General features: G+C 33.1%; 2 protein-coding genes across 3 annotated transcripts in view; both read left to right on the plus strand.

Annotated features, from left to right (window-relative positions):
• The window catches only part of LOC132726622 (uncharacterized), a 32,058-nt gene extending 24,712 nt beyond the window's left edge, over positions 1–7,346 (plus strand). For both annotated transcript variants that reach the window (XM_060711968.1, XM_060711967.1), the window contains one exon: positions 194–7,346. In XM_060711968.1, the coding sequence (XP_060567951.1) occupies positions 194–374 (181 nt within the window). In that variant the 3' untranslated portion in view covers positions 375–7,346. The remainder of the gene's footprint in view (positions 1–193) is intronic.
• A 7,257-nt stretch (positions 7,347–14,603) lies between these two features.
• On the plus strand, positions 14,604–26,649 carry LOC132726624 (junction-mediating and -regulatory protein-like). The gene is made up of 10 exons (XM_060711970.1): positions 14,604–14,807; positions 15,260–15,966; positions 16,409–16,490; positions 17,796–17,886; positions 18,846–19,011; positions 19,886–20,049; positions 21,163–21,249; positions 22,175–22,270; positions 23,233–23,821; positions 24,765–26,649. Exons 1-10 carry the CDS (start codon positions 14,647–14,649, stop codon positions 24,998–25,000), a joined length of 2,379 nt encoding a protein of 792 aa, XP_060567953.1. The 5' UTR covers positions 14,604–14,646; the 3' UTR covers positions 25,001–26,649.
• Positions 26,650–27,299: the final 650 nt, after the last annotated feature.

Genomic DNA, 27,299 nt, shown 5'->3' on the forward strand with positions numbered 1-27,299 from the left:
TGGATGTTAAATTGTAATGAAAGAAGTCCTAATACACTTTGTGGACGTCCATATTTAGAATTATAAAAAACAAAAACAGCAAATGATAGTATTTTTAGCTTCTGGTAATTAATTGGTACATGAAATCAATAAGGTTACAATAAATATAAAGCATTACTTTTACACAGTTTGTACAATTTTTTTTATTTTTCAGGGGCTGGAATGGTCAGCCAATGCACATGAAGATTGCCTGTCGACCTGACGGAACTTACGTCCTGGGGGAAAACAGTCCTCCGTTCACCACAATACCAGACATGGTAGACTATTATACAACACACGAGCTTCCAGTTCAAAATGCTGACAGGATTTGTCTCCTTTATCCTATACCCTGCTGAGTTATCCTGTGTACCTTTTAAGATAATACTAGAGTTATCCAGTACCTTATAGGATAATACCTGATTTATCTAGTACCGTATAGGATAATACTAGAGTTATCCAGTACCGTATAGGATAATACTAGTTATCCAGTACCGTATAGGATAATACTAGAGTTATCCAGTACCTTATAGGATAATACTAGAGTTATCCAGTACCTTATATGATAATACTAGAGTTATCCAGTACCTTATATGATAATACTAGAGTTATCCAGTACCTTATAGGATAATACTAGAGTTATCCAGTACCTAATAGGATAATACTAGAGTTATCCAGTACCTTATAGGATAATACTAGAGTTATCCAGTACCTTATAGGATAATACTAGTTATCCAGTACCTTATAGGATAATACTAGAGTTATCCAGTACCTTATAGGATAATACTAGAGTTATCCAGTACCTTATATGATAATACTAGAGTTATCCAGTACCTTATATGATAATACTAGAGTTATCCAGTACCTTATAGGATCATACTAGGGTTACCCTATGCATTTTAGGATAATACCTATGTTATTTTGTACTTTTTAGGATAATTCCAGAGTTATCATGTACCTTTAAGGATAATATAGAGTTATCTTGTACCATGTATGATAATAATAAAATTATCTTGTACCTTGCTGAGTTATGACAAGTCAATTTATCCAAAAACTTTACAATACTAGTTACAGCAGTGTTACAGTTTAATTATGAATATGTCTTACCTCTCTTTGCCAAAGTTTGGTAGCCAAAATAACAACATATAAAGAAAGTGTTCCTCCGAAATTGCCAAAACTGCTTTACATGCTGAAGGATAATCACACATGTATATAGGTGATAGGGGAATGTTGATGTTATAAAAGTGATGATAAGTTTTGATAAAAGACTTACTCTGGAATTGAAAATAATTTAGCATTTCCCAGCTAAACCACTGGTACGAACAAACTTTAACAGTTACATCTTCAAATTTAGCACAACTAGTTGACTTATTTACTGTAAACTGCAGTGCACCTTGAAGTTAAAATGTAAAAGTTATTTTATACTAGGTGATTAGCTTGGAAAAACGGACATTTGGCAAGTTGCGGCAGATTATAAAGAAAAGGCGATATGAATTTGATATATGTTATCTTTTGAAAAAGTTAATAACATCAGCATATTTGAATAAATACATTTTGCATTTACTTCCATTAAACTTTCTTTTTTGCATTTGTTATGTTATGAGATATGAAAGTTGAATTTTATTTTGTATTATTTTTATTGACCTGTGACCTACTTTATTGTGATATAATTTTACTAGCTAGATTACTAATCCAAAAATAAATAGATTTTTCAATCACAACATGTGATGTGTTAAAATCATTTATACATGTATATAGTATAGTTTATTCTTTTTGTAAGAAGAGAGATTTATATGTGGGAAAGATATGAGTGTCATGACAAAACCAACATAATGGGTTTGCGACCAGCATCCGCACAGTCTGATCAGGATCCATGCTGTTCGCTATCAGTTTCTCCACTTGTAATAGGGTTTGTAAGCGAACAGCATGGATCCTAATCAGACTGTGCGGATGCGCAGGCTGGTCTTGATCCATGCTGGTCGCAAACACATAACGTTGGTTTTGTCATGACGTGGCTCAATTATAATTTTGGTCATATGTTAACAAGTTTGCATGGTTTATCATATTGGGTGTGTATATGAAGGAAGAAAATGATGTGATGTAAAACTGTGAAAGCCACTTACCTCCTCAAGTGAGATTGTTTCATACATTGTGGTTTATAAATTGTTTTTAGATTTATTCTTAGTCATACATTCTCTCAAAGAAGAAATTTTACGATTTATAGTACAATACAAATATAAAAAATGACTGTTTCATTGGAATCATTATCCATTTCTCGGAAGTTACAGAATCAAAGAAAAAAAAATATTATGACTGAAAATTAAGCAATATAAAAAAGTTAAATAAAGTACAAAAAATATGTTTTTTATGCCTACTTTATTCAGTCAGATTATTGAAAAATAATTGACATGCTGTATATGTATATTGAGTTGTTGACATTATCATTTAATTATTATAGTTTTATTTCATTTTTCAAATGTTTTGGTTAGATTATTTTACTTCAGCATATACTGAGATGCATACATTATTATGGGTGGGGGGGGGGAAGTTATATATATATGAAGCTACCCAAGTGTTTTGTGGCATATGTTTAGCCAGTTCATCTTCTTTCTGCTGACAATTTTCTGTCCTTGAGTCTCGTCTTTTTTTTTTTCTGTCACACTTGCTGTTTATTAAAGCACTTTGGTTTCAGATGTTTGGCTAGTTGTAACTTGGTTGAAGTGGAATTGGGACCATCCAGTCGTGTTACTAGTTTCTGTGTATTTATTGAAATGTTTATAACAAATTATTATTTTTACTTGTTGACAATCCAGTTGCATTTATTTGTTGCAACATTAAACAAGATGTTTGAATCATATGAGCCACGTCACGACAAAACCAACATAATGGGTTTGCGACCAGCATGGATCCAGACCAGCCTGCGCATCCGCGCAATGTTGGTCGCAAACCCATTATGTTGGTTTTGTCGTGACGCGGCTCATAATTATTTTGTGTTCATTGATGCATTTTTATATGTGCAATTTTGAAGTTTTATGTTAAAGAAATATTAACAATATGATAATTATTTTGTATAGAATAGTTTTTTTTTGGTAAAGTCTGATACTATAAAGATAATGAGACAAACAGTAATACATAGCAAGAAAGGAAACTAAAAAAAAAATTCAAATCTGGAATTTTATACTATCTAACTAAAATCAATAAAAATGGATCAAAAAGGCATAAAGCAGATACATTTTGTTATGAAAATTTCAATGAAAGAAACTAGAACCTTTTTTTGAGATTAAAATATTATATTACTGCTAGAACAAGTAAAGCCAAGGTTCAGCCAGATTAAATATATTCCTTAAAGCTGTTGTTTTATTTATTTTATTTTTTTTTAATACATAGCAAAATTTATACATATGTGTTCCACCTGCTATTGCATACTTAGAAAATACTGGTACCAATTTAAGAATCATTATGAAAAGTTTTGCTGTTATTTGTCTTTCTATTCAATACCACTGATGTTTAATATTCATTTACCATTTACCATTTAGGCTTTGCTTATATTTCATTTTAATTTAGCTTTGTGTATGTTAATGTTAGTAATTTTATTAAATTTAATAGAACACAGTATTCAGTATGTTGAAATGAGAGTAAACTTTTTAAAAATTTGTTATTTTGAAAATGCAGTCTAACTTGTGTATGAAGAATTTACAAAAAAGAAAAGAAAGTTTTTTTTGTCAAAAGATGCTCATTTGATATGGAACACTTACTGTTTTTTTTAAATAAACAGTTTGAAGATAAATGATGACTATGCTATAGCATATTAAGGTGTCTTAATTTGTGTACATAATCTTTTCTTATAGATGTCATTCTGATATGTTTGTCTGTACTTTGTTAAATGACAGCCTTTTTCTCTTGTTGTCTATCAATTCTGTCCTATATAGTGCAATCATTATTCATTTCAGCCATGTCATGACAAAACCAACATAATGGGTTTGCGACCAGCATGGATCCAGACCAGCCTGCGCATCCGCGCAGTCTGATCAGGATCCATGCTGTTCGCTATCAGTTTCTCTACTTGTTACAGAGTTTGTAAGTGAACAGCATGGATCCTGATCAGACTGCGCGGATGCGCAGGCTGGTCTGGATCCATGCTGGTCACAAACGCATTATGTTGGTTTTGTCATGGCACGGCTCATTTTTCTTGTGATATACTCTTATTAAACTGTAAGACTTTTTCTAACAGTTCTATATTTCTGTAGATATTTTCATGCAGTGAGTGTAAGCTATATTCTCTTATAACCATGAACAATTTTGTGATAGTGACACATCAGTTTATAAAGTGCCAGTTAGTTGTATGATATTCAAGTTAATTTACATGTACTTTATTTTTTTCTCTATGAGTACATGTATTAAACCAGTGACATGATCATGATACCTTTTACAAGCAAGTGAATGAATCATCTATATTGGTGAATAAATCAAGTTCATAAAGCATTTGTCTAATAGATATATCTACAATTGTATTATAATACAAAGGCTTGTTACAGTTGCAAAGTGTAAATGTTATTAACAAAAATTTGATATAATTTACAATCTTACTATTGTAAAAGGCACAAAAAATTTGTAAAATTATCATATTGATAACATTTTAATTTGCATTTGCTGAAAAAGGATGTATATATAATGTTAGTATTGATATTTTGTTCTGGCATTTGTACAATTGATGTGCATTCAAGCTTGCTTTTATATTTGTAAGGTTGGTTTTTATTGTTTCTAACATATATAATACATACATCAAGCTGGCAGTTTTGATTTACTGGTCACACAGATATCGGAACCAATATGGTAAAAGGGGAGACTACATGTAACTTTTCCAATTTTTCTGTATATTAGGAAGGTTAATGTTTGAGCATGTATACCGCCTCCGTGGTCGAGGGGTTAGAGTCGATGACTTCTAATCCAGTTACCTCTCTGGCGTGGGTTCCATCCCCGGGAGATGCTTTGGTAGTTTAGCGCGGAGGAAGGTAGTCTAGTACTGGTGTAACTCTCCAGGAACGATGGTTAGGAAACTACCCGCCTATATGACTGAAATACTGTTGGAAAAAGGCGTAAAATGAAACAAACAAACAAACAAATGAGCATGTATAATTATACTTTGCAGTAATGAAACATATATTTAACCCATAGCCTGCTGGCAGTGACTGAATCTACACACGTGACCAGTGCAGACCAAGATCAACCAGCACATCTGTGACATCTGGTCATGGTCTGCACTGTTCGAAGTTCCTCAATACTTGTTTTGAATTTTTTTCAAAAGATGATGATTTTTTTGTCCAAATTGAAAATTCATTTAAGATATTTAGCAAGGTAGGGGTTAAAGAATACTGGTAATAGAAATTATTTGAAGGGAATATATTTTGTTTTAGGAGATTATTTAAGGTAAAAATTTCATGAGTGTCCGTCCGCTTAAAATATTAATTATGTTTCAGAGTATAGTTGTTTGGTAAGGTGGTCTTTACATCTAATTAGTTAAAAGAATATGGGGTTTGTGAAAGTGAATGTAAGATATCTTAGTCTTCATACTAGTAGATAGAAGTGAGGAGGTCTCTTATATGCATACAAATCATAAAGTTTAATAATATTTTACGGCATATATAAATATACATCTATTCTTTTACATCAACATAATAACACAAATATACAAATAAAAGGGTTGGGCCAAATGTTTTTGCAACATTATCAAGGGCCCTTCCCTGTAATTGTTCTAACATCAGTATCATAAAGTGAAGCTAGATTTATATTAAAGTAAATACGCATTAAGTTACTATACATTTTCATTATCATACAGATCATAATATGTTATTTCTTTCCTCAGGTTATGATATGGGACCACTTTACATCTTATTCTTTCATTGTACTCTCCAATTTAATAAAACATATTATTAATACAATTTTGCATTATTTTTTTACAGTTATAAATGTTTATATAATGTTAATATTATAGATAGATTTAAAGGAAGAGGTTTTAAAAAAGAAAGGAGTAATGGAAAAGAAAGAAACAGCTTGAACGTTGTTGTTTTTAAAAAGGGGTCCTTAGGTTACAGGCCTATAATGTTGTTGTTACATAAGAGTTTTAAGATTTTGTTTAAAGTGCTGAGATTATTGCATGTTTGTTATATTTTTATGCTACTGTTTTACCAAATTACTAAATTACAATAATTATTATTGTTATAAATATATTTTTTTCATGTATGATGCCAGCCATTTTGGATGATTTAAGCCATGTTTGTTGTCAGCCATGTTTGATAATATCTTGTTCATGTACTTAACTTTTGTGGGTTTTTTTTGTATAAACATTTTATGTTATGTTTAGATTTGTATTATATATCCAAAACAAGAATTTCATGAAAATAATATGTTTTCTTGATAATTCTAAAATTGGATATTAAGGGGGAAAAAGTGGTGTACCAAAGGCATTTACTGGTGACTATTTACTGTTTTTGTACCTTTGTATATTTGAAGAATGTTTGCTATTGCATGTGGTTTTATAAATGTTAATTTTATCATGTTTCATTGAACGAAACAGGAATTTATTAACAACTTGTAATAAGTACATTATCTCTGTTCATACTAACTATGACTACTTATTAGCATTTAATGTCTTAAGTTTGAATTGTTGATTAATATAAGTTTATGTAAGTTGACCATGAATGCCTGTGAAGTGTCATTATGTACATGCTCTTATTATAAACTATTAAATTAACTATGACATTTTAGTTTGTTAATACATTCTATATATGAAATCAAACAAAGCTGTGAAATATGTGTGTGAAATAGTGTTATATTACCTTAATCATGATATTACCTTAATCATGTTAAGGATGGAATATATATTTGAGCACAGTCTGATCAGGATCCATGCTGTTCGCTTACAGACCCTATAACAAATAAATAAACTGATAGTGAACAGCATGGATCCTGATCAGACTGCGCAGATGTGCAGGCTGGTCTGGATCCATGCTGGTCGCAAACCCATTATGTTGGTTTTGTCATGACGCGGCTCATATATTTTATGATGTGATTTTTCTTAAAAGAATAACATAAGAGGTTAAAAAGATAAAGAATTTATTGTGAAATGTGTCACAATATGTATGAGTGTATACATTTAATTACTGTTGCTCATTTTGTTAATGCTTCCTAACCTTAATATTTCCATATTAACCAATGTTAAATCAAACAAAGACCTTAAAATACATGTACTTATTTATGTGTCTCTGGTGCTTATAACTTGAACACATTTTAAACCTCTACCAACAATATCTAAATAAAGTACACAAAATTCACCATGTTTTATATTGTTTATTATAAACAAAAACCAAGTATACAAATTCAGAACTACATTAAACGATTTAAAACAAATATTGAAATGTGAAAATTGCAGACTCAGTTTGATTGAAACTATTCATAACGGACAAAGGAAACAATGAAAAGCAAATAGCGTATATAGATGTTTGTGCATCATTTAATCAACTTTAATAACCAAATACCTTTCGTCTCTTAAATCAAATGATTTTTGAAATTTTACTCCCTGACAAACAGAAGTCACCCACCCTGTTGTAGGATAGTCCATCCGTTTCATTTTGATTGTCTTGGACATACCTTCATAATGATTTAGGGACTGTCTTGAAACATTAAAATCCATTTTAACCAACTTTTAACTCGACTCAAAGAAAACACTAGAGCAATTGCCATAGTGATTCTGCCGTGGTAATTGCCATTTGATATAATTATTTTATTATACATCACACTCGACGAAAATTGTAAAATCGGTATACTGCTTTAATTAAGGCTGTCCATCAGTCTGGTTGTCTGGCAGTCTTAGTGCATTTACTGAACCAATGTTTATAAAACTTGACTTGAAATCTTGCTGATTTGGGCCATAATAAGCTATTCAAATTATATTCCTAAGGTCAAAATTTGTGGCACGCAATGGTCTTATATAATTTTTTTTCAAAAGTAAGTTATATATAGGGACTAAAATATAAAAGGGCATAATAATGATATATTTGTTTGCTTGATTGGGTTTTACGTCACACTGATCCAGTATAGGTCATTTGGCGACGTTTCAGCTTTAGTGGTGGTGGAAAATCTCAAGTGCCCTTCCGTGCACTATTACAGGCACGAACGATTAGCAGAGTAGAACAACCGAAGTTCTGCTGTAAGCTAGCTGAATAACTTCCTCGCATGAAAGAATCCAAAGTCCCTGTCGTGATTTTAACCCGTAACGGTGATGGGCAAGTGGTTTGAATAATGATATAAAGATGTTCATATAAATATAAACATACATTTTGATTACATTTTTATTGATTTATTTATTTTTTATTTATTATTGTATTACTTTTTTTTGGGGGGGGGGGGGGGGATATTTTGTGCCATAGAATTAATAGCTAAAATATTAACTATATACAAAAATGCACGAAGGCTTACCTTTAATATACAACTCAAAATTTGCTAAGGATCACCTTTTTGACATTGCATATTTCAGTCCTATTATCATCATATTAAAATCATATTTCCGCTAACGATACACCTGTACGGGGACCTCATAATCGTGTACTTAAGTTATCGATTTGTCATGTACACCTTGCACGATAAGCACGTGGAAAAGCATACCCATGGAAATTTGGTGTTTTATGGCCATGTGCTTTCACTTAAACGTGTACAAGCAGCAAGACTTCTCTCGTTTTATTGTGAAACTGTGTTCGAAATTAACAAACTATGGCAAATCGACAGGTTAGAGGGTACTGGAATGTTGGAGGCTGGCCGTTCACAAAGGCACGTTGCCTATGTCCTTGGGGTATCCCAGATCGTTGTCTTCAGGATGTGGAACCAATTCCATATGAATGGAAATGTCTTGCAGGGCCACGCCGGAGGTCGGGACCGTTCAACGACTCAAGCCCAGGACCGATTTATTGTCCTTCAGGCAAGGCGCCAACGGTTCTCAAACGCTACGGCCTTACGTAACGACTTCCAGACGCGTGTAAGCACACAAACTGTTCGAAACAGGTTGCATGATGCTGGGTTGAGGTCACGGAGGCCAGCAATTCGCATTCCTTTGACACAACGCCACATTCAAGAGCGTTTGGACTCATGTCATATGGACAGTTAATGATTGGACCCCGGTCCTCTTCACTGCCTCTTCACTGATGAGTCAAGGTCTTGTGTGGACTTTACGGACAGACGCGCTAAAGTTTGGAGAAGTCCAAATGAACGCTTTGCTCCAGCATGAGTAGCAGAACACGCCCGTTTTGGCGGGGGTTCAGTCATTGTGTGGGCGGGAATAAGCGCTTAGTGGAAAACGGACCTACACATCATTGAAAACGGTACACTGACGGCAGTAAGGTACGTAAACGAAATCTTAGACGTCCATGTACGCACGTACGCTGGTGCAGTCGGCCCTGATTTCATTATTTTAGATGACAACGCCCGTGCACACAGAGCCAACATCACAAACCGATATCTTGAGGAGGTAACTATAGTCCGCATGGATTGGCCATCGAGGTCCACGGATTTAAATCCAATTGAGCATGCTTGGGATATGCTGCAGAAAGCCATTTCTTCACGCCATGTCCAACCAATAACAGTTCATGAGCTAAGATCTGCATGCAATCATAGAGGAATGGGCCCAGATTCCTCATCACAAGGTCTGCAGGCTCATCAGCAGCATGCGGCGGCGATGCAGGGTCGTAATTAATGCCCGCGGAACCCATGCTCGGTATTAAACACCCTACGCCAACCATTTCCTGATTTGCAAGATATTTTTCATTCCCAAAATGTTGATTTTCGTCCTGCACACTCTTTCCGCAACAGGCACACGTCAAGGAACACTTCCATTTTCATTATTTTCATAAAATATCAATTCCTAACTACTTAATATATTTAATTCCTTTAATCAATTTTCACATTTATTACAAATACACAAAGTAACGCACTGTAAAGTAAGTGACCCTTAGCAAATTTTGAGTAGTATATGATTGCAAACTTTCATTAATAACATGTTACTGTCAATATGATGCCTGATCTATATGCACATTGTCTGGAAATCGGTGTTAAAAGTTTAGTAGAAACATCGTAGGTGGATATATATATCTCACTCAGGAGACGTGCAGTGCACAAGAGTGATAACTCTACCCACTTCATAATTTTTGAGTTATTGCCCTTTGTTATTTTTCATCTGAGTGGAGCATAACTCAAAAAGTCTTTGAGATGTTAACATGAAACTTCATAGGTGGGTAGATCTTATTGAGGAGGAATATTTATAATATTTGAGTTATTGCCCTTTGTTATTTTTCATACTTTTTGTCTGGAGCATATCTAAAAAATTGTTTGAGGTATCAAATTGAAACTTCATAGGTGGATAGATCTCATTGAGGAGGAGTGCAGCACACAAGAATGATAACCTACCCTGCATTATTTTTCAGTTATCGCTCCATGTTATTTTTTTTTATAATTCCACAATGTAAAATAAAATTATATTGTGTGTCTTATATTCTCTTTGAGAGAAAAATCAGTTTATAAAATTATTAGAATTTGACTATCTGCGAGTAAGGAAATATCCGTTTTGAGTGATCAAGAAGTTATTAAAGTTTTTTTGTTGTTGTTTTATTATTTTATTTCTTATATATCCATTTCGAAATAAAAATAGCACACTTGTTGGTCCCTTATTCTTTCAACATTTAATTAAGATTTAGCAAATAATTGCTCTTTTTTATTTATATTTTTTCCACAATCAATATCTAATGTGACTCATGTATATAAAAGTAATAAGATCTAACATAAAAATTTTGTCGCTCAAAAAACATTTCCAATCAAATTGAATGATATTCCGTTTTAGTGGGCGCTGGGTTTTATACCTGTCCGTTTTATATCTCGCCTTCCGTTTTTAACATTTTTTTTTTCGCATATTTGTCCTTAATATCATTTAGTAGTTTGAAACCTAAAGTCAGCTGATCATGAAAACATAAACAAAGACGAAGAAAGAAAGTAATTGCGTTTTACGATCAAGATTTGTGTTGTTATTTTCAAAAATAATTAATTATTTAAGTAACAGTTAAGGAAAATACTTGATCAATATGTCAAATAATTTAAATCCTTCATGATTTCTTCCAACAATGTGTCAGTGACCACCTTACAAATTTTTTAATGTTGAGTTTCGTTCTCAATAATATTCGAAACTGAATTAATAGAAGGTATACGGTGAGATGCAATTTATAATTCTCCTGTGAAGCAAAATAGTTGATAAATCATCAAAATTATATATGTAATAGTGCAGTTTGTTTGTAATTAATGTATTATTCATATAAAATATTTGTTTGCTTTTACCTGCAATGACATTTAAAAATGTAAAGTACATAAAAGACATGAAACAGAAATAACTAGGGGACCAACAAATATAAGATTCAATGAATTCAATCTTTATTTAAAGTCAGTTCATATAGGACAGAAACATAGCATGGCTTGAAATTTTTCCAGGTGAGCCTTCATCTAGTTGTAACCAATTCAGTAGCCTAATAAATTTGGTGTGAACGGTTTGACCCATTTTACAGACTTTTTTCTTACTGTCAAACCGTTACGCCTTAGAAAAAGACAGCGCCCGTCCAAAATTATCTCGGTGTCTCTTTGATAAGTCTAATAAGTTGGACTACCAAATCGCAGATCAGTCTGTCTATGAGAATCTGACTTTTCAGATTCTAGCATTTTCTTGAACAGTTCAATACCCCTAGATATTTATACTTGAGAGACAGTGTATTGTCATCTGCATAGTTATATTGAAATGTTCACTGTTATATAAAATAAAAGATATCATTAAGGAAGATAATGAAAATCAGGGCACCCGGAATTGAGCATTTTGAGACACCTTTTATTAGGTGTATTAAAGCTCCTCGTCAACCTCAATGCCAACAAAGCTGCCGGCCCTGACAACATTAGACCAATTGTCCTGTAGGAGCTGAGAGAAGTGATTGTTGACATCGTTGCAGTTCTCTTCCAAAAATCCCTGACCACCAGTAATACTCCCAATGACTGGACCAGTGCAAACATATGTCCTGTCTACAAAAAAGGTGATACAAGTGATCCAGCAAACTATCGCCCAATTTCTCTTACTTGCGTCCTCTGTAAAACACTTGAACACATAGTTGCCTCTCAATTTTCCTCCCACTTTACCACCCACAACATACTCTATGATCTTCAGCACGGATTCAGAGAAAGACGATCATGTGAGACACAGCTCATTGAACTTACTGATTACCTTGTGAACAACCTCTCAAATGGCAAACAAACAAACCGCATACTACTTGACTTCTCTAAAGCTTTCGATAAAGTAAACCATCTTAAACTATTAGATACCCTTCAAGAACATGGTGTCTGTCCTCAAATTCTAAACTGGATACAGTCCTTCCTTATTGGCCGTAGACAGACAGTAGTTGTGGACTGCTCATCTGAAGTTCCAATTACCTCTGGAGTGCCCCAAGGCTCAGTCCTAGGGCCCCTCTCTTTCCTTCTATATATCAACAAGCTACCATCTTCTGTCCTTAAATTCCAAGTCAGATTTTTTACAGACGACACTGCTGTATACCTAACCATCAATTCCTCCACAGACCCTCCAACTTTCCAACATGATCGAGACAATATGGTTCTGTGGGAGAAGCAGTGGGACATGGAGTTTAATCCTTCAAAATGCCAAGTCATCCATATCACCAAAAACAAAACCATAATTAAACACAAATATATGCTCCATGGCCAAAGCCAAGTCGGTCTCAAATGCTAAATATCTCGGACTAGATCTGTCTGCTGACCTTAAATTTAATACACATATATCTTGAATAACTTCAAATGCAAACAGATCCCTTGGCTTTATTAAATGGAATGTTATTACCAAAATGAGAAAGTGAAAGAACTAGCATACAAGTCCCTGGTCGTGCCACAGGTTGAATATGCTTCACCTATTTGGTCTCAATACACTAAAACCAATATTGACAAAGTTGAGATGATCCAGAGACGTGCAATAAGATGGGTTAAAAGGGATTACTCCCCTCTCTCTAGTGTCACAGCCATGCAGTGAGAACATGGGCTGGCGAGAACATCGCAGATTGGACTGTAGATCTAGACTGATAAGGTTTAATAAGATAATAACATTACTTAGTTGAAATTTATTTCCAACCATATGTTCAAGCCCACATAGATTAACCAGACATATGCACCCCTTATCCCTTCGCCAAATACAGGTATCCTTCGACTACCATAAGTACTCTTTCTTCTCTCATAGCATTATACTATGGAATAAACTCCCTAGTAACATTGCCACCCTGCCCAACTTGAGTCAGTTCAAACAGGCAGTGGTGGGTTTGCAGTACAAGTCTTACTCCCAGTGTTTTTAAACTATTTTATCTCTTATCATCTTGTAATGTTTAACTATTAACATTTTAACCATGACTAGAATACTCAGTCTCACCATCCTAGCATAATAATATAATGCTTGGACTTTTCTTTCTTTAGCTTTTCTTTTCACCTTTTACTAACAATCCAACGTGCACTTAATTCCTGCCTTTAACACTCTAAGAGGGGTTGGCAGTATCCAGAGATAGATTATATGCTGCCATTGACAAGTTTCTTTTCCTAGTTTAACACATTGTGACCTTTTGGAGAAATAATAAAGTATAAGATTACATGATTTTTCAGATAACCTACATGTATACTTCTTACGTTTAAGGACTATTAAGCCGTGTGATAAGCAGTCAAATGCTTTAGATAAGTCCATTAATGATTCATATGGCACTTTAAAATTCATTTTTGTTTATCTAGAGCCTTTTTCCAGCCCCCATCTAGTCTTAAAATTATAGTTTTAAAGCCATATGATGACCTTAAAGCAGAGAGATAAAGTTAAAAAAAATCTTCATTGATAAATATGTATATATTCCCCATTAAAACTTGTAAAATCTCCATAAGTATTCATGTGTTATGAACAATAATTTGTGAATGCTTAATGAAGGTGCAAAACGGATAATGCATCTTATTATTACCTGTAATATATATGTAAATATGGGCCGAGTAACCCATGCCAAGTTTGTAAAGAGCCCAGATCTGACTTATTTTAGTTTTAGAGCTTATTCACAGCAAACCTCAAATATTCTCAGGCACTGACTAGTTTCGAGCAACAGTCTTCATAGTTAGGTGTACAGTCAACTAAAACTCTAGAAATTCCTCCAACAGCCTTGGCCTATACCTATAATTGCTACACCTCTTATATGGCAGACTAACTCTTCAATGGTCATTTGTCTCTTATCACTAAATTTAAAAAGCATTTAGGATCTAAAGTCAGTCTCTTGAGGAGAAAGGGATAATATCTGGTTATTTATCCAGCAAAGTCCAGGAAAGTCAGTTAGGTGGATCAGCTGCTGAGATCTTACTAAAATTGTGTTGAAATCAGGATAAAAAACAATGAACTAAACAAACAATCAACCACATAGCTAATTTGTCCCTGAACAGCTGGGAAATTTGTCCCTGAACGGCTGGGATTTGGGATTGTAATGAACAAATTTAATAACTGTTTTCCATTATAATGTTTCAGGTTCAAGTGTGTGAGATATGGGAGAACCAGCATTATATGGCTGTTTTGACCAGCCAGACAGCTTAGAAGGATGGGTAGCAATTAAAGAAAACCCATTTACTTGTAATACAATCCCACCACGTCTTTTGTTCCTTGTATCTTGGAATGAAGTAGATCGTAAAGTAGCAGTTACTTGCAGGTATGTTTACTTCTTCATCATGTAGCTGTAGTAGTAGTGATCATGTCAGGTCTTTTTTTACACCAACATGGAGCCAGACCTCAGTACTGGCTGTTAAAATGTCCTGGCATATTGTTTGTATCCAATTCTTGTCTTTAAGCAAACAACTTTTAACCTTGACCATGATTTGTTCATTGTTACAGCTAAAGAATTCATTCTTGGGCAATCCACAGTACTGGTTCAGAGATTCATTTTGACATAAATTTACTAGTATATGTGTAAGGAACTGTAACCATGACCTCTTTATGACTTTGAAATAAACGATCAAATGTTCATAAAGTAAATTTTATCTATAGATTTTGGACAAGGACATTGTTTTATGAGCTCATCTTGTTTTTGCTGATTCCTTTGACAATGTGCATGACATAATTATTAATTTAATAGCCATGTTTATAATTATATCATATTTTCAGATTGAAAAACCGTGTTGTGAGTGACACAGCTGAGCATCATGGGAGATCTGGGCTGTTCAGTTTCCAAGAGTTACGAGGAATTCATGATCTGTTGTGCCTTATTCATCCATCATTATCACCATATCTACCTGACCTTCCTGAAGAACCTTGGGGTCTCTGGGCTTATGTCAGTTATCAAGAAACCCCAGACAATATTGATGATATATGTGCATATTTAGAAAACACATACTTTCCTCTTGCATTAGAAACATGTAAAGAAAAGTTACTTATGGATACAATGTTTGAAGAACACTGCCAGGAAGAATATTTTGAAAATATAAGTGAGCTAAAGAGACAGGGTTATGATCAAACCATAAAGATAGCAGAAGAGGAGTTAAAGAACGTGCTCTTTGAACGAGAAAATGCTAGTAACATGACAGAAATGGCTGATGTTTACAGTAGGGAAGATACTGCTGTGTTCAAACTAAATGTTGCTCTTGCTGAGCTATTTAACTACCTTCTGCAACCTTTTCTGGATCTCCGTGAAGTGTCATGTTTAAAAGTAAGGCAAGCAAAATCTGAAATTCAGAATCCGGACAATGGTGAAAGATTACGGCGAGAATATTGTGAACAATTGATTGAGTGGCAACAACAATATGAGCAAGCTCTAGACATGATTCAAGATAACTACATGAAGTATTACTCCAAAACCAAAAAGATTTTAAAAGGTAATATATGTTGGTTATATTAAAAAATATTTGTTTAACATATAATATCAACTATATTGTTCCAAAATCAAAGTGCATGTTTAGATGAATGATAACTAATGAGTGCAGATTTATCTCATTTACTATACAAACTAAGGCAGGAAGTTAAAGGTGATTCAATGGCTCAATGATATAGTGTATTATGTTCATTTGTGATTTTATGCTGGAGGGCATGAACATAAATCCCATACAGAGTATAGTTTACTTTTGTATGTTAGTATTGTACTGAAAAAAAAAAACGATTGAATGAAATATAGCTTAAAATCAAAATGTATCAAAATACTATTATGTGGCATTAAGTGTGAATTGTTATTATGTCTTGACTTTTTCATTTGATGGGGGAGGGAAAATATAAATTTTAAATTGGCTTGTTAATCTTTTATATAATTTATATATTTTGCAGGAATCCTTGATAGATTGGAGGAAGATAGAAAACGTTTTGGCCAAATGTCTTTTCAACTTATTGCCCTAGAGAGATATTTCAGGTACAATGTTAAAGAATTGGTTTATTTCGGCCCATATCTTTAAGGTTTTTGTTTGATTTTGATGTTTTTACTTGTACAAAAATAATTATTGTGTTATTCTATATAAAAATGTGTTTCATTTCTGCCAATAATATAAATGGGTATTGATTTATTCAAGATTTAAAATGACTTTTCAATATATAGAAGCCAGAGGTTTTGAGTAAATTGTTCTTGGGGTGGTGGGAGGAGAAAGTGTGGATTGTTTGGTACATAATTATCAATACAATGAATCATTAGGGCTTTATTTGGCCAGACCTGGTGACTTTGATCATTTTCAAATAACTATCCACCAGATAGGCTTATTAAGGAGAGCCTTGGGTCTACAGAGCTTGGTTTAGCTAGTTGAGTACTACACATAACATAACATATATACTTCCTGTAGTGATTTGGTTAACTGCTAGTTGTTGTATCCATCCTGTAATGCTGTTACCAATGATTATTTCCTAATGCGGAAGTGTCTGACTCAAAAAGATCAATAAAAAAGTATTATACAGATTCTTGATACACTTGCTAGGTTAATACCTGCTTGTTTTAATTAGCTAAAATATATAGCACAAACAAAAATCTATAATGTATCACAAAACCATAATCTGTCTCTGTCTTTTATTCTCAAATTGTGGATTCAATTTATCATATTGTTGAAGGAGTGATTTCTGTACCTGGGTAAAAGCTTGTGTCAATCTGACTAAAGTTCAGATCTACTTATTTCTTCCATGTAGATCTGATGACGACCGTATATGTTTCGCCTTCTTTATAATTCGGATTTCCTGAGAAAGCTATTTTTAGCCATGCAATCAAACCAGTTTTTACAGATAGGCATTAGAAGAAGTATCAAAATACCGTTATCCGTGGTAGTTAAAGAAATTGTTTATTTTTGTTAGAAAAAATGTTTGAAAATAATTTTGAACAATTAACTTATATAATAAAGTCAATTTTAAGGGCAAGATAGTTTTGCCAGTTTACCTGACGTCTGTATAGACAACACCATGTTTGTTCTCGATATTGTGAAAATTACCTACTCAGTAATGGTTTTCCAAGGGTTAAAATTGGAAACCGCATTGCTTTCAAAATAATGAAAGCTCGCCAAAGATTGGTTGTTTGAAAGACCACGAGAAGGTGACTGCCTATGGGTGAATGTTAGATCCTAATGCGTAGCGTAATTTAGGAGCTGATTTTAATTAGATTGAAGCTTGTGTGTGTGAAATAATAACTTATTAAAGACATTTATGTTATAAACTCAAATTTGCAATCATTCTTACTTTTCAGGGTCAGAGAAGATCTTTCTTTAGAAAATTTACAGTATCTTCATAGCAAAAAGAAAACATATGTTCAAGAAAGGGATAAAGTTAAAGAAATGGTATTTTGTTTACTTTTATTTGATATTATAGAAAAAGGATAATTTGATAATGTTATACATGTAATTAAGAATTAATAAATCAATCTTTTTTCTGTAAGAGAAGAAAATAAATTTTGTTATTTTCAACAATCTTGTGTTTTTAACTTTTTAAGTATTTGAATATTAGTTTCTGTAATTCTTTTTTCGAAATATGATTATAATGTAATATGCAAAATCCATCATAAAATTTAGCAGCTATATGATAAAATAACTTTTATCAATTATATTATTATTTAAAAGGGACTCCACTGAGGGGTTTTTTTTTACATGAAGGAATTTCATTTTTTTTTTTACATTAACGTCCCATTTGATAAAGGTCTATCTTGTGCGCAAAATTTCAGATCATTCTGTCACATCGTTTTATCAGGAAAAGTATTCTAAATGTGTAGAATTTTTCAAAAATGAAAAGCGTTGCAATGCTTTTTGCTAAAATCAGGCTAAAAATAGCACAAAAATATGATTTTAAATATATTTCTAACTTATATTTTTTAATTATCTTTTGCATATTGTTCTGTTTAAGTGCCCTAGCTAATCGATGTAAGAAATAAAAATTTAACGTACTTCATTGAAGTTCCTTTAAGTCATCCACATCATTCTATTCTACTCATATCAAGTCTAGCATAATGATTATGTCTGTGATCATAGTTGTTATTGTTCAAGATCCATAACTCTAACATGGATCTCACTGAATTATTCCCCTTTGTTAACCAAAGAAAATGTCTGCATGTCTATTGCTTGACTATAAAACACTGAGAAAAATTAGTTGCACAGACTGCCTGACAGTTGTTGTTACATAGCACTGTTCGAAGTTAATTTTTTTTTTATGAGGTGAGAACAGTACATTATATATTGATATTTAGCAGCAAATTATGCCTTAATAATATAAATCTTTAAATGTGTTTATTTGTTGTTGTTTATAGATTGCAAGCATGGAGGAGAAGCCAGGAATTAAGGGAGAACTCATGAGATTAGAAAACCAGACGTTTGAATGGCAGGTGAAAATATATGACCTTCACCTTGATATTCTCCGGGAAGAAGAAATACTTGTCAAAACACAAAGAGATGCAATCACTAGGAATATTCAAGGTATGAATATAGAAATGTAGGAAGCTAATTTGAATAAACATAATACTTAAACGTTTAACTTAAGCCTTGAGTTTAAAGAAAACTGTTTTTTAACAATTTTTTTAATGGACTTGTCCAGTATTCATTTTTTGGGACTGTCCATTAATGAATTTGGAAATATCAAGATGAAAATTTTAGTTGGTCAGCCAACAGTATGGAGCCTGGAATGACTCCATCGATATACAGACTGGCCTGCAATACACTGATAAAGGCTAATCTCTTTCCATTCCAGCAGGGTAAGAATGAAAATCATTGTTCAGTCAGCTGTATGACTAAATTACTGATGCTGTTTGTTAAAAAACATGGTTAAGACTCAAGTAAGGCTCAAATTATTATACACTAGGCTACTTGCTCCTCAAGAGACTTTTAGCGTAGTTATATATAGTCATGTTACAAATCATATTTACAAATACTAACCAAATAATATTTTTTCCTTGACAATTTGTGTAGAGGAAGTATGCTATTTTGTCCTCCTCTTTGAAGATGACATTAATTGAATGATAATACATCTATAGACATTCTTCAGGTGAATGCCAACCATTTGTAAGCTTACAATGTTACAATAAAGTAGAGTTGTTACCTAGTAATCAAGGTGTTTATATCACAACCAAGGGATAATACATGTATGTGATGCTAGTGACTTGACAATTTTACTTCCTATGATTCCAGCACTGGTTAGTTCCAGGAAGGGGAGTCAAAAATAATTCAAACAAGCTACAAACTTTCTTTACAATTAAACTTAAATAAATTATGCTTGAATCAAACTTGTGATGTTACTATCTGTTGGCAAACCTAGGTTTAAAGCTTATGACAAAGTGTTATATTGTAACTGCAGTGGAAGAGGAGCGTGTTGTATTTTATGATGCTGTAGAGGATGTGGAAGAACTCAGCTCTGAGGAAGAACTTCCCTCTATGATGATTACTGATCCACGACTGAAGGCGTTAAATAATAAATTGAAATCTATAAATACACGTAGAGCTAAACTCAGGAATAAAAGAGTAAGTTGTTCATAAGATGATTATTCTTTGCTTGAAGTTATTCATATACTAGTATTTGTTTAGGAGAGGAAAATGGAAACCAAAACTCCCAGATTTTTAACTAAAGATTTGTTTTTTGCTCAACTATTATATCTACATAATAGGTAGAGCTATCCTACTTACATTTACCTGGGCATTTGCATCTGTGTTACAGTTTTGAAGAAATTTGGTTATTAAGTTTACATATACCAACTACCTTTTTTCGCTCTTTGAGGGTTTACTTTGAAACTTTAAATACTTATAAGTGACCATAATCCCCACTACCAGGTAAGAGGACATAACTTGACTCTTAATTAAATTTTTTCTGTACCATCCCACTTATTTCCTATACCAGTTTTAGTACACCCTTTTAGGTTGTACCTTCAAACTCAAGGTAATTGTTAGTTACCTACACCCCCAGTTTCAGGCAAGAGACATAAATAATTCAACAGTTTTGTCAAAATTATGCCCCCTTCTCTGCTTTAAATTTTGGTTATGGTTTTTTAACTAAACCACTATAACATAGCCCTTCAAGGCATTTCTAGGAATCTTAAATATTCCCATTTTTCCCAACATAGTTAATTTTTATTTCGCTTAACTTATATTGACCTGTGGCTGTCCTCTCTTAATTGTAAAGTTATTAAAGTATAGTATTGCATTATTACACTTCAAGACCAGTTTTTATTCTACTAATGTATACTAATAGTAGTTCAGCACAATACCTTACCAACAATACCACACTTGTTTTATTTTCTAAAAAAAGGCCTGCCAATATATTAATAAATATCAGGATCGTTATTGAAATTACAATGATAAGCAGGGCTTTTTTACTACTTTTCAATACAAAAACATTAGTTACAAAGTAAATCTATAAAAAAAATTGTTTCTTCAAATTACCTCATTGAGTCTAACTCATTAACATTGGGTATTACAAGCCATGGACAGAAGTAATTCACCATCAGTATTAATTATTACTATAATTCCTACATACCCAAATTTTAATATTAGTTTAATATGAAAGAAATGTGCTTGTTTGACATCTTTTGTAATCTACAGTATGATTGTGCTTTATGGTGTTTTGTTGTTGTTTTTCAGGCAAATCTAAATTCAAAAATTCAAAACAAAGAACAGACAAAAAGAGAAGTTGAGGAAAAGTTTAAACAGCATCATTCTATTCAAATAGTAAGTAAATCATTTGTCTCAAAACATGTATACTTCATAGATGTTTTTCTATAGAATATCATTACAGTATATGCTTTATAATATTTGAATAAGCAATGTAGATGCTTATTACCAATCTCCAGGCAGTGATCTCCCCTTAATGCTTCGGCGTAGATCTCTGCCTTCAAAGACGTCACATGATGATGAAAGTCACATGACGTAACGTCGAAATTCAAATGTAAATATCGACCGTTACAAAGAAAATCTAACGTTATTTTTCTCTTTCTGTTTTATTTTTAACTTTTGGTGCCTACGTTCGATATAGTTTATCAAAAAATTATCGAAAGTATACAAAATAATGAAAAATAAATTAAAAAAGCTAAAAAATATAAAATATCAAAATATCGACTCGGTAGAAAATAATCTCATAATTTTTAAAATTATTTCTAAATAATTCATATTATTTATTTATTTATTCATAAACATTTGTTAAATAAATGAGAGAAACTTATCTGATAGATAAAAGCAGTAGATAAAACAGTTTTTGAAAAAATATAGTATATCAGAAATTCTGATATATCGGGACCTTGGTGGCAGAGATCTACGCCGAAGAATTAAGGGGAGATCACTGTGTGGAGATTGGCTTATTACATGAAAAAGTAGTGCTGAATGTAAAGTAAGTTGTCGTTAATGTAGCAAAATGTTAACAAATTAGTATTTTGACATCCATGCAAAATACTAAATCATAAATTTACTAATGGTCAAAAAGAAAATCAATCAAAACAAGGTTCAGAGATATGGCCAATGACAAAAGAATTAGTTGATTGTGTATATACAAGAAATACAAGTATTTTATTGATCAATTAATAAAGGAATATAGATAATGTGATAAAATTAATATGTTATGATATAAAAATCATATATAATGGTATGGTAAATGTTTCAGAAAAGAGATATGCAGAGAGAAGAACTAGAGAAGAAACAAGACTTTATACACGATGAAAGAAAGAGAACAATAGATAGATTGAAAACATTCAAAGTGGTAAATCTTCTCTCATATTGTGTGGTTGGGTTTTAAGTCACACCAAAACTCATGTCAAATTTACAGTTTTACTGGTGGAGGGAAAGTACATGCCTCATTGTGAACCACTTTTGCACTAACAGTCTAAAGGTTTTATTCTGACTTTCTAGCTTTTCTGGTGAAGGACAAGTTTAGATCCCCCACTGTGAACCTTTGCCCTTCTGTAAGCTAACTGGATAGCATCTTCACAATCTGTGGTCAGATTTGAATGTTTATTGTCTTTAGATATTGGTGATATGCTATTTCACCTCTATGGAAAAGGATTTCCATAAGCTTTTATGTATTAACAATCCAAGGACAAATGCAGATAATGAAATGCAGTTTTGTAGTAAAACTACTCTTGTAATTGATAAGTTTACTTTATTGGTTGATTTAAACTTTATAAAGATGTTCAAAATTTATCAGTATTTGAATCAACATAAATCTCTCAGCTCATTCTAACATTTGTATTTTACACTAGTTACATGTACAATTACAAGAACATGAAGACATCATAAAAACAGGAAGACAACATTACTTTAAACAATCTTAGGTAGTGTAATACCCATGCAACATATGGTTACAAGGAGTAAACATCATTTATGAGACTATCCAGCTAGCTTACGGAACGTCGGTGGTTCTACTCAGGTACCCGTTCGTGCCTGAAATAATGCACGGAAGGGCACCTGAGGTCTTCCTCCACCAGTAAAGCTGGAATGTCGCGATATGACCTATACTGTGTCGATTTGACGTAAAACCCAAAACAAACAAACAAACATTTTTGAGAACAAACATCTGTATTATTTTACAATGATATAGCATGAACTTAAATCACAGAAGAACATTTTCAAGCTATTCTGGGCTAATTAGTATTAGGCTAATTATTGTGTCTTTATTAGGTAAATAGGCACTTGAGTTAAACATTTTTATTTTCCTCATTACAGAAATACCCTACTCCAGCAACAATCAAACCTCCAAGATATCAGCCACCTAGTCAAAAAGGAGCAAATGCTGCCCCTCAGACAACCAAAAACTTATCAACAATCAGAGAGAAACCTGCTGCAAAAACAAACTCTGAAAAAACTATTAAAGTTCAAAAAGTTAAAAACTCTACATTTAATAAAACAGAACGTAAACCTGTACCTAAACCACGTGCACGAAGTGGAGATAATATAGATGGTACAGACGATGTCCCTGTCACTATATATGTTAAAGGTTCACCTGAAGCGGGAGGAGCTTCTGGAGCTGTTAACACCTCCAGTGCCCCGCCTCCTCCTCCTGTACCAACTTCTGTACCTCCTCCACCACCTGGAGTACCACCGCCACCGCCGCCCCCACCTCCACCACCCCCACCTCCTGGCCCGCCCCCACCAATGACATTGCCTGTTATGAAAGTGAACAGAGGAAAGAAGGAAAACAGTCTTCAGGCACAACAAAAGGGAAACAATGCAGATAAGACTCCAAATCTTCAGTCTATTCAACAAGGGTTGAAAGGGCTCAAACCTGCTTCTGAGAGGCCTGAAAGACCTAAAGGTTGGTTTTGCATGCTTTATTATGATTTGTTGTCAGTATCATTGTAAGTATACTGAATTTTAGAAAATGTATTGATACTTGCTGCATGTCAGTGTTGTTTTATGATTTTACTTGCTGTGTTATAAAGTTCTTTAAAGAGACATTATGCCCTTCAAAGTGTAAATGTTGAGAGTATAGGTAAAAGTCAAAATAAGTTTACATTAAAATAGGTTTATACCCTTTAAAGATAACACACACACATGCAAAAATGTTTTTTAAAATGGCCTTTGAATAGAATCTTATACTATTGCATGTTTGTAACTTGATTTTCATCAGATAGTTGTGGCATTCATATTGTCTGTATTTATGAATTAATGTTTATTTCAATAAAATTAAGCAGTTTTTCACTATTAAAATGTCCTAACTAAGACTTGACCGGTTATATGGCTGTTTATTGATAGTGGTTCGCTATGTAATCCTTAATTAGCAGTTTGGATTATATAACCATTTATATGTGGCTATATAACCTGTCAAAGGTCTTACATACTAATAGTATATCCATGGACAAGTCATACAATATATCATATTATGATATAAACAATTAACAAAGTAATTACAGGAGAGTACTAAAAGTAGGTATAAGTTACAATATTAATACTTGAGATAAAGATGTATTTTAGGTCAATGTAGTCATATAAGTGGATTTAGCAAGCTAACTAGTTAGTTGTTCTATTAGCCAGGAACTGTTAGTACATGAAATAATGCTTAATGGAGTTCTCTGAGTTTGCTGAATCGATAAAAGCTGGAGGGAATCAATTTCAGCCATGAAACACTGCTGCTTCAACCTAAAACTCTTCTATAGTATTTGCTGTACTCATTTAAATTTATTTTTCACAAATAACTAAAAGAATGGTCAATTTTGTCATAAATGAATTAATATATATATTTGTATATTTTATTTTAGTGACAGCAGACCCTATGCAGGAAATGGTCAGTTTAATAAAGAAAGGTGTCAAATTACGTCCAATGAAAGAACGTCAAACAGAAGATTCCCAGAAACCTGACCAAGGGAGACAACAACTACAGACACCATCAGAAGACCACATGAAATTATTAGTTGAAAGTTTGAACAGAATAAATGTGTTCACCCGTGAAAGTTCTCCTGATAGTGACAGTGATGATGGTGAATTTGATGACTAAATTTTAGCGTGTATTATGATAAATTCGATTTCGTAAGTTTATTAATTTATTGTGAAGCAGCAAGGTCCTTTGGCAAACACCAAATTGAAGTAATACTTTTTCTTAAAGTTGTTGGGAGTGCATTTCAAATGTTTATCAAAGAATAAAAGGTGGAAATCTATTGGCAAGATATTTGAAGATTTATGCATTTATTGTATTTGGAGCTATTATCATATAAAAAAATGAAGTTCTCTTTTTAGCTCACCTGTCACAAAGTGACAGGGTGAGCTTTTGTGATCGCTTTTCGTCCGGCGTCCGTCCGGCGTCCGTCCGTAAACTTTTACTTTAAATGATATCTCCTCATAAACCACTAAGCCAATTTCATCCAAACTTCACAGGAATGTTCCTTTGGTGGTCACCTTTAAAAATTGTTCAAAGAATTTAATTCCATGCAGAACTCTGGTTGCCATGGCAACCGAAAGAAAAAAATTTAAAATATCTTCTTTTAAAAAACCCAAAGAGCTAGAGCTTAGATATTTGGCATGAAACATCTTCTAGTGAGTGTCTACCAAGTTTGTTCAAATTAAAGCCCTGGGGTCAAAATTGGCCCCGCCCCGGGGGTCATTGATTTTCCCTATATGCATATAGTTAAAACTTAAAAAACCTTCTTTTAAAGAACCCAAAGAGCTAAAGCTAAGATGTTTAGCATGAAACATGTTCTAATGAGTGTCTACCAAGTTTGTTCAAATTAAAGCCCTGGGGTCAAAATTGGCCCCGCCCCAGGGGGTCATTGATTTTCCCTATATGCATATAGTAAAAACTTAAAAAATCTTCTTTTAAAGAACTCAAAGAGCTAGAGCTAAGATATTTAGCATGAAACATGTTCTAATGGGTGTCTACCAAGTTTGCACAAAATTAAAGCACTGGGGTCAAAATTGGCCCCGCCACGTAGGTCATTGATTTTCCTTAAATGTGTATAGCAAAAAACCCAAATAGCTAGAGTTTAGATATTAAGCAAGAACATCTTCTAGTGAGTGTCTACAAAGTTTGTTCAAATAAAAGCCCTGGGGTCAAAATTGGCCTCGCCCTGGGGGTCATTTATTTTCCTTATATGTGTATAGCAAAAACTTAAAAATCTTCTTTGAAAAAACCCAAATAGCTAGAGTTAAGATATTAAGCATGAACATCTTATAGTAAGTGTCTACAAATTTTGTTCAAATAAAAGCCCTGGGGTCAAAATTGGCCCCGCCCCGGGGGTCATTGATTTTCCTTATATGTGTATAGCAAAAACTTAAAAAATCTTCTTTGAAAAAACCCAAATAGCTAGAGTTTAGATATTAAGCATGAACATCTTCTAGTGAGTGTCTACAAAGTTTGTTCAAATAAAAGCCCTGGGGTCAAAATTGGCTTCGCCCTGGGGGTCATTGATTTTCCTTATATGTGTATAGCAAAAACTTAAAAATCTTCTTTGAAAAAACCCAAATAGCTAGAGTTTAGATAATAAGTATGAAACATCTTCTAGTAAGTGTCTACAAAGTTTGTTCAAATAAAAGCCCTGGGGTCAAAACTGGCCCCGCCTCAGGGGTGTCATTGTTTTTAACTATATGTGTTTAGTAAAAACTTAAAAAACCTTCTTTTAAAAAAAACCAATGAGCTAAAGCTTAGATATTAGCATAAAACATCTTCTTATGGGTGTCTACCAAGTTTGTTCAAATAAAAGACCTTGGGTTAAAATTGGCCCTGCCGGGGGGGGGGGGGGGGGGGTGGCGGTCATTGTTTTTCATTATATGTCTGTAGTAAAAACTTAACATCATGAAACATCTTCTAATGGGTGTCTTCCAAGTTTGTTCAAATAAAAGCCCTGGGGTTTAAACTGGCCCCGCTCCGGGGGCCTATATACAGGTGAGCGACCACAGGGCCATCATGGCCCTCTTTTTAATATATAATTATCATTTTTTTCAAGTTATCAGATGCTTATTACATAATGCTGTCAAGGGAATAGGAAATCAGTGCTTATATACAATGTACATTAATTATTAAAGCCGTTTGTATTAATTTTTATAAAAACTTTAAAAATTTGAAATGAGTAAATTTGTTGTCATCTGCACAAATTAATTTATTAAACCTAATCTTAGGCACTTACTGTACACATAAATTACCTATAAATCGTCAAAATATGCAGACACTTCTATAACTCTGGTAATATAGGGCTTTGGTGATAAAAAAGTAAATGTTGTCACATTTTGCATTCTATATTTCATGTTTCACATGGAATACAAACATACATTTTTTTTAAACCAAATAAATATTTTTATGTTTG

Source organism: Ruditapes philippinarum, unplaced genomic scaffold, assembly GCF_026571515.1.
Source record: "Ruditapes philippinarum isolate M1 unplaced genomic scaffold, ASM2657151v2 ctg2537_1_1_1_1, whole genome shotgun sequence".
Taxonomy (NCBI): Eukaryota; Metazoa; Mollusca; class Bivalvia; order Venerida; family Veneridae; genus Ruditapes; species Ruditapes philippinarum.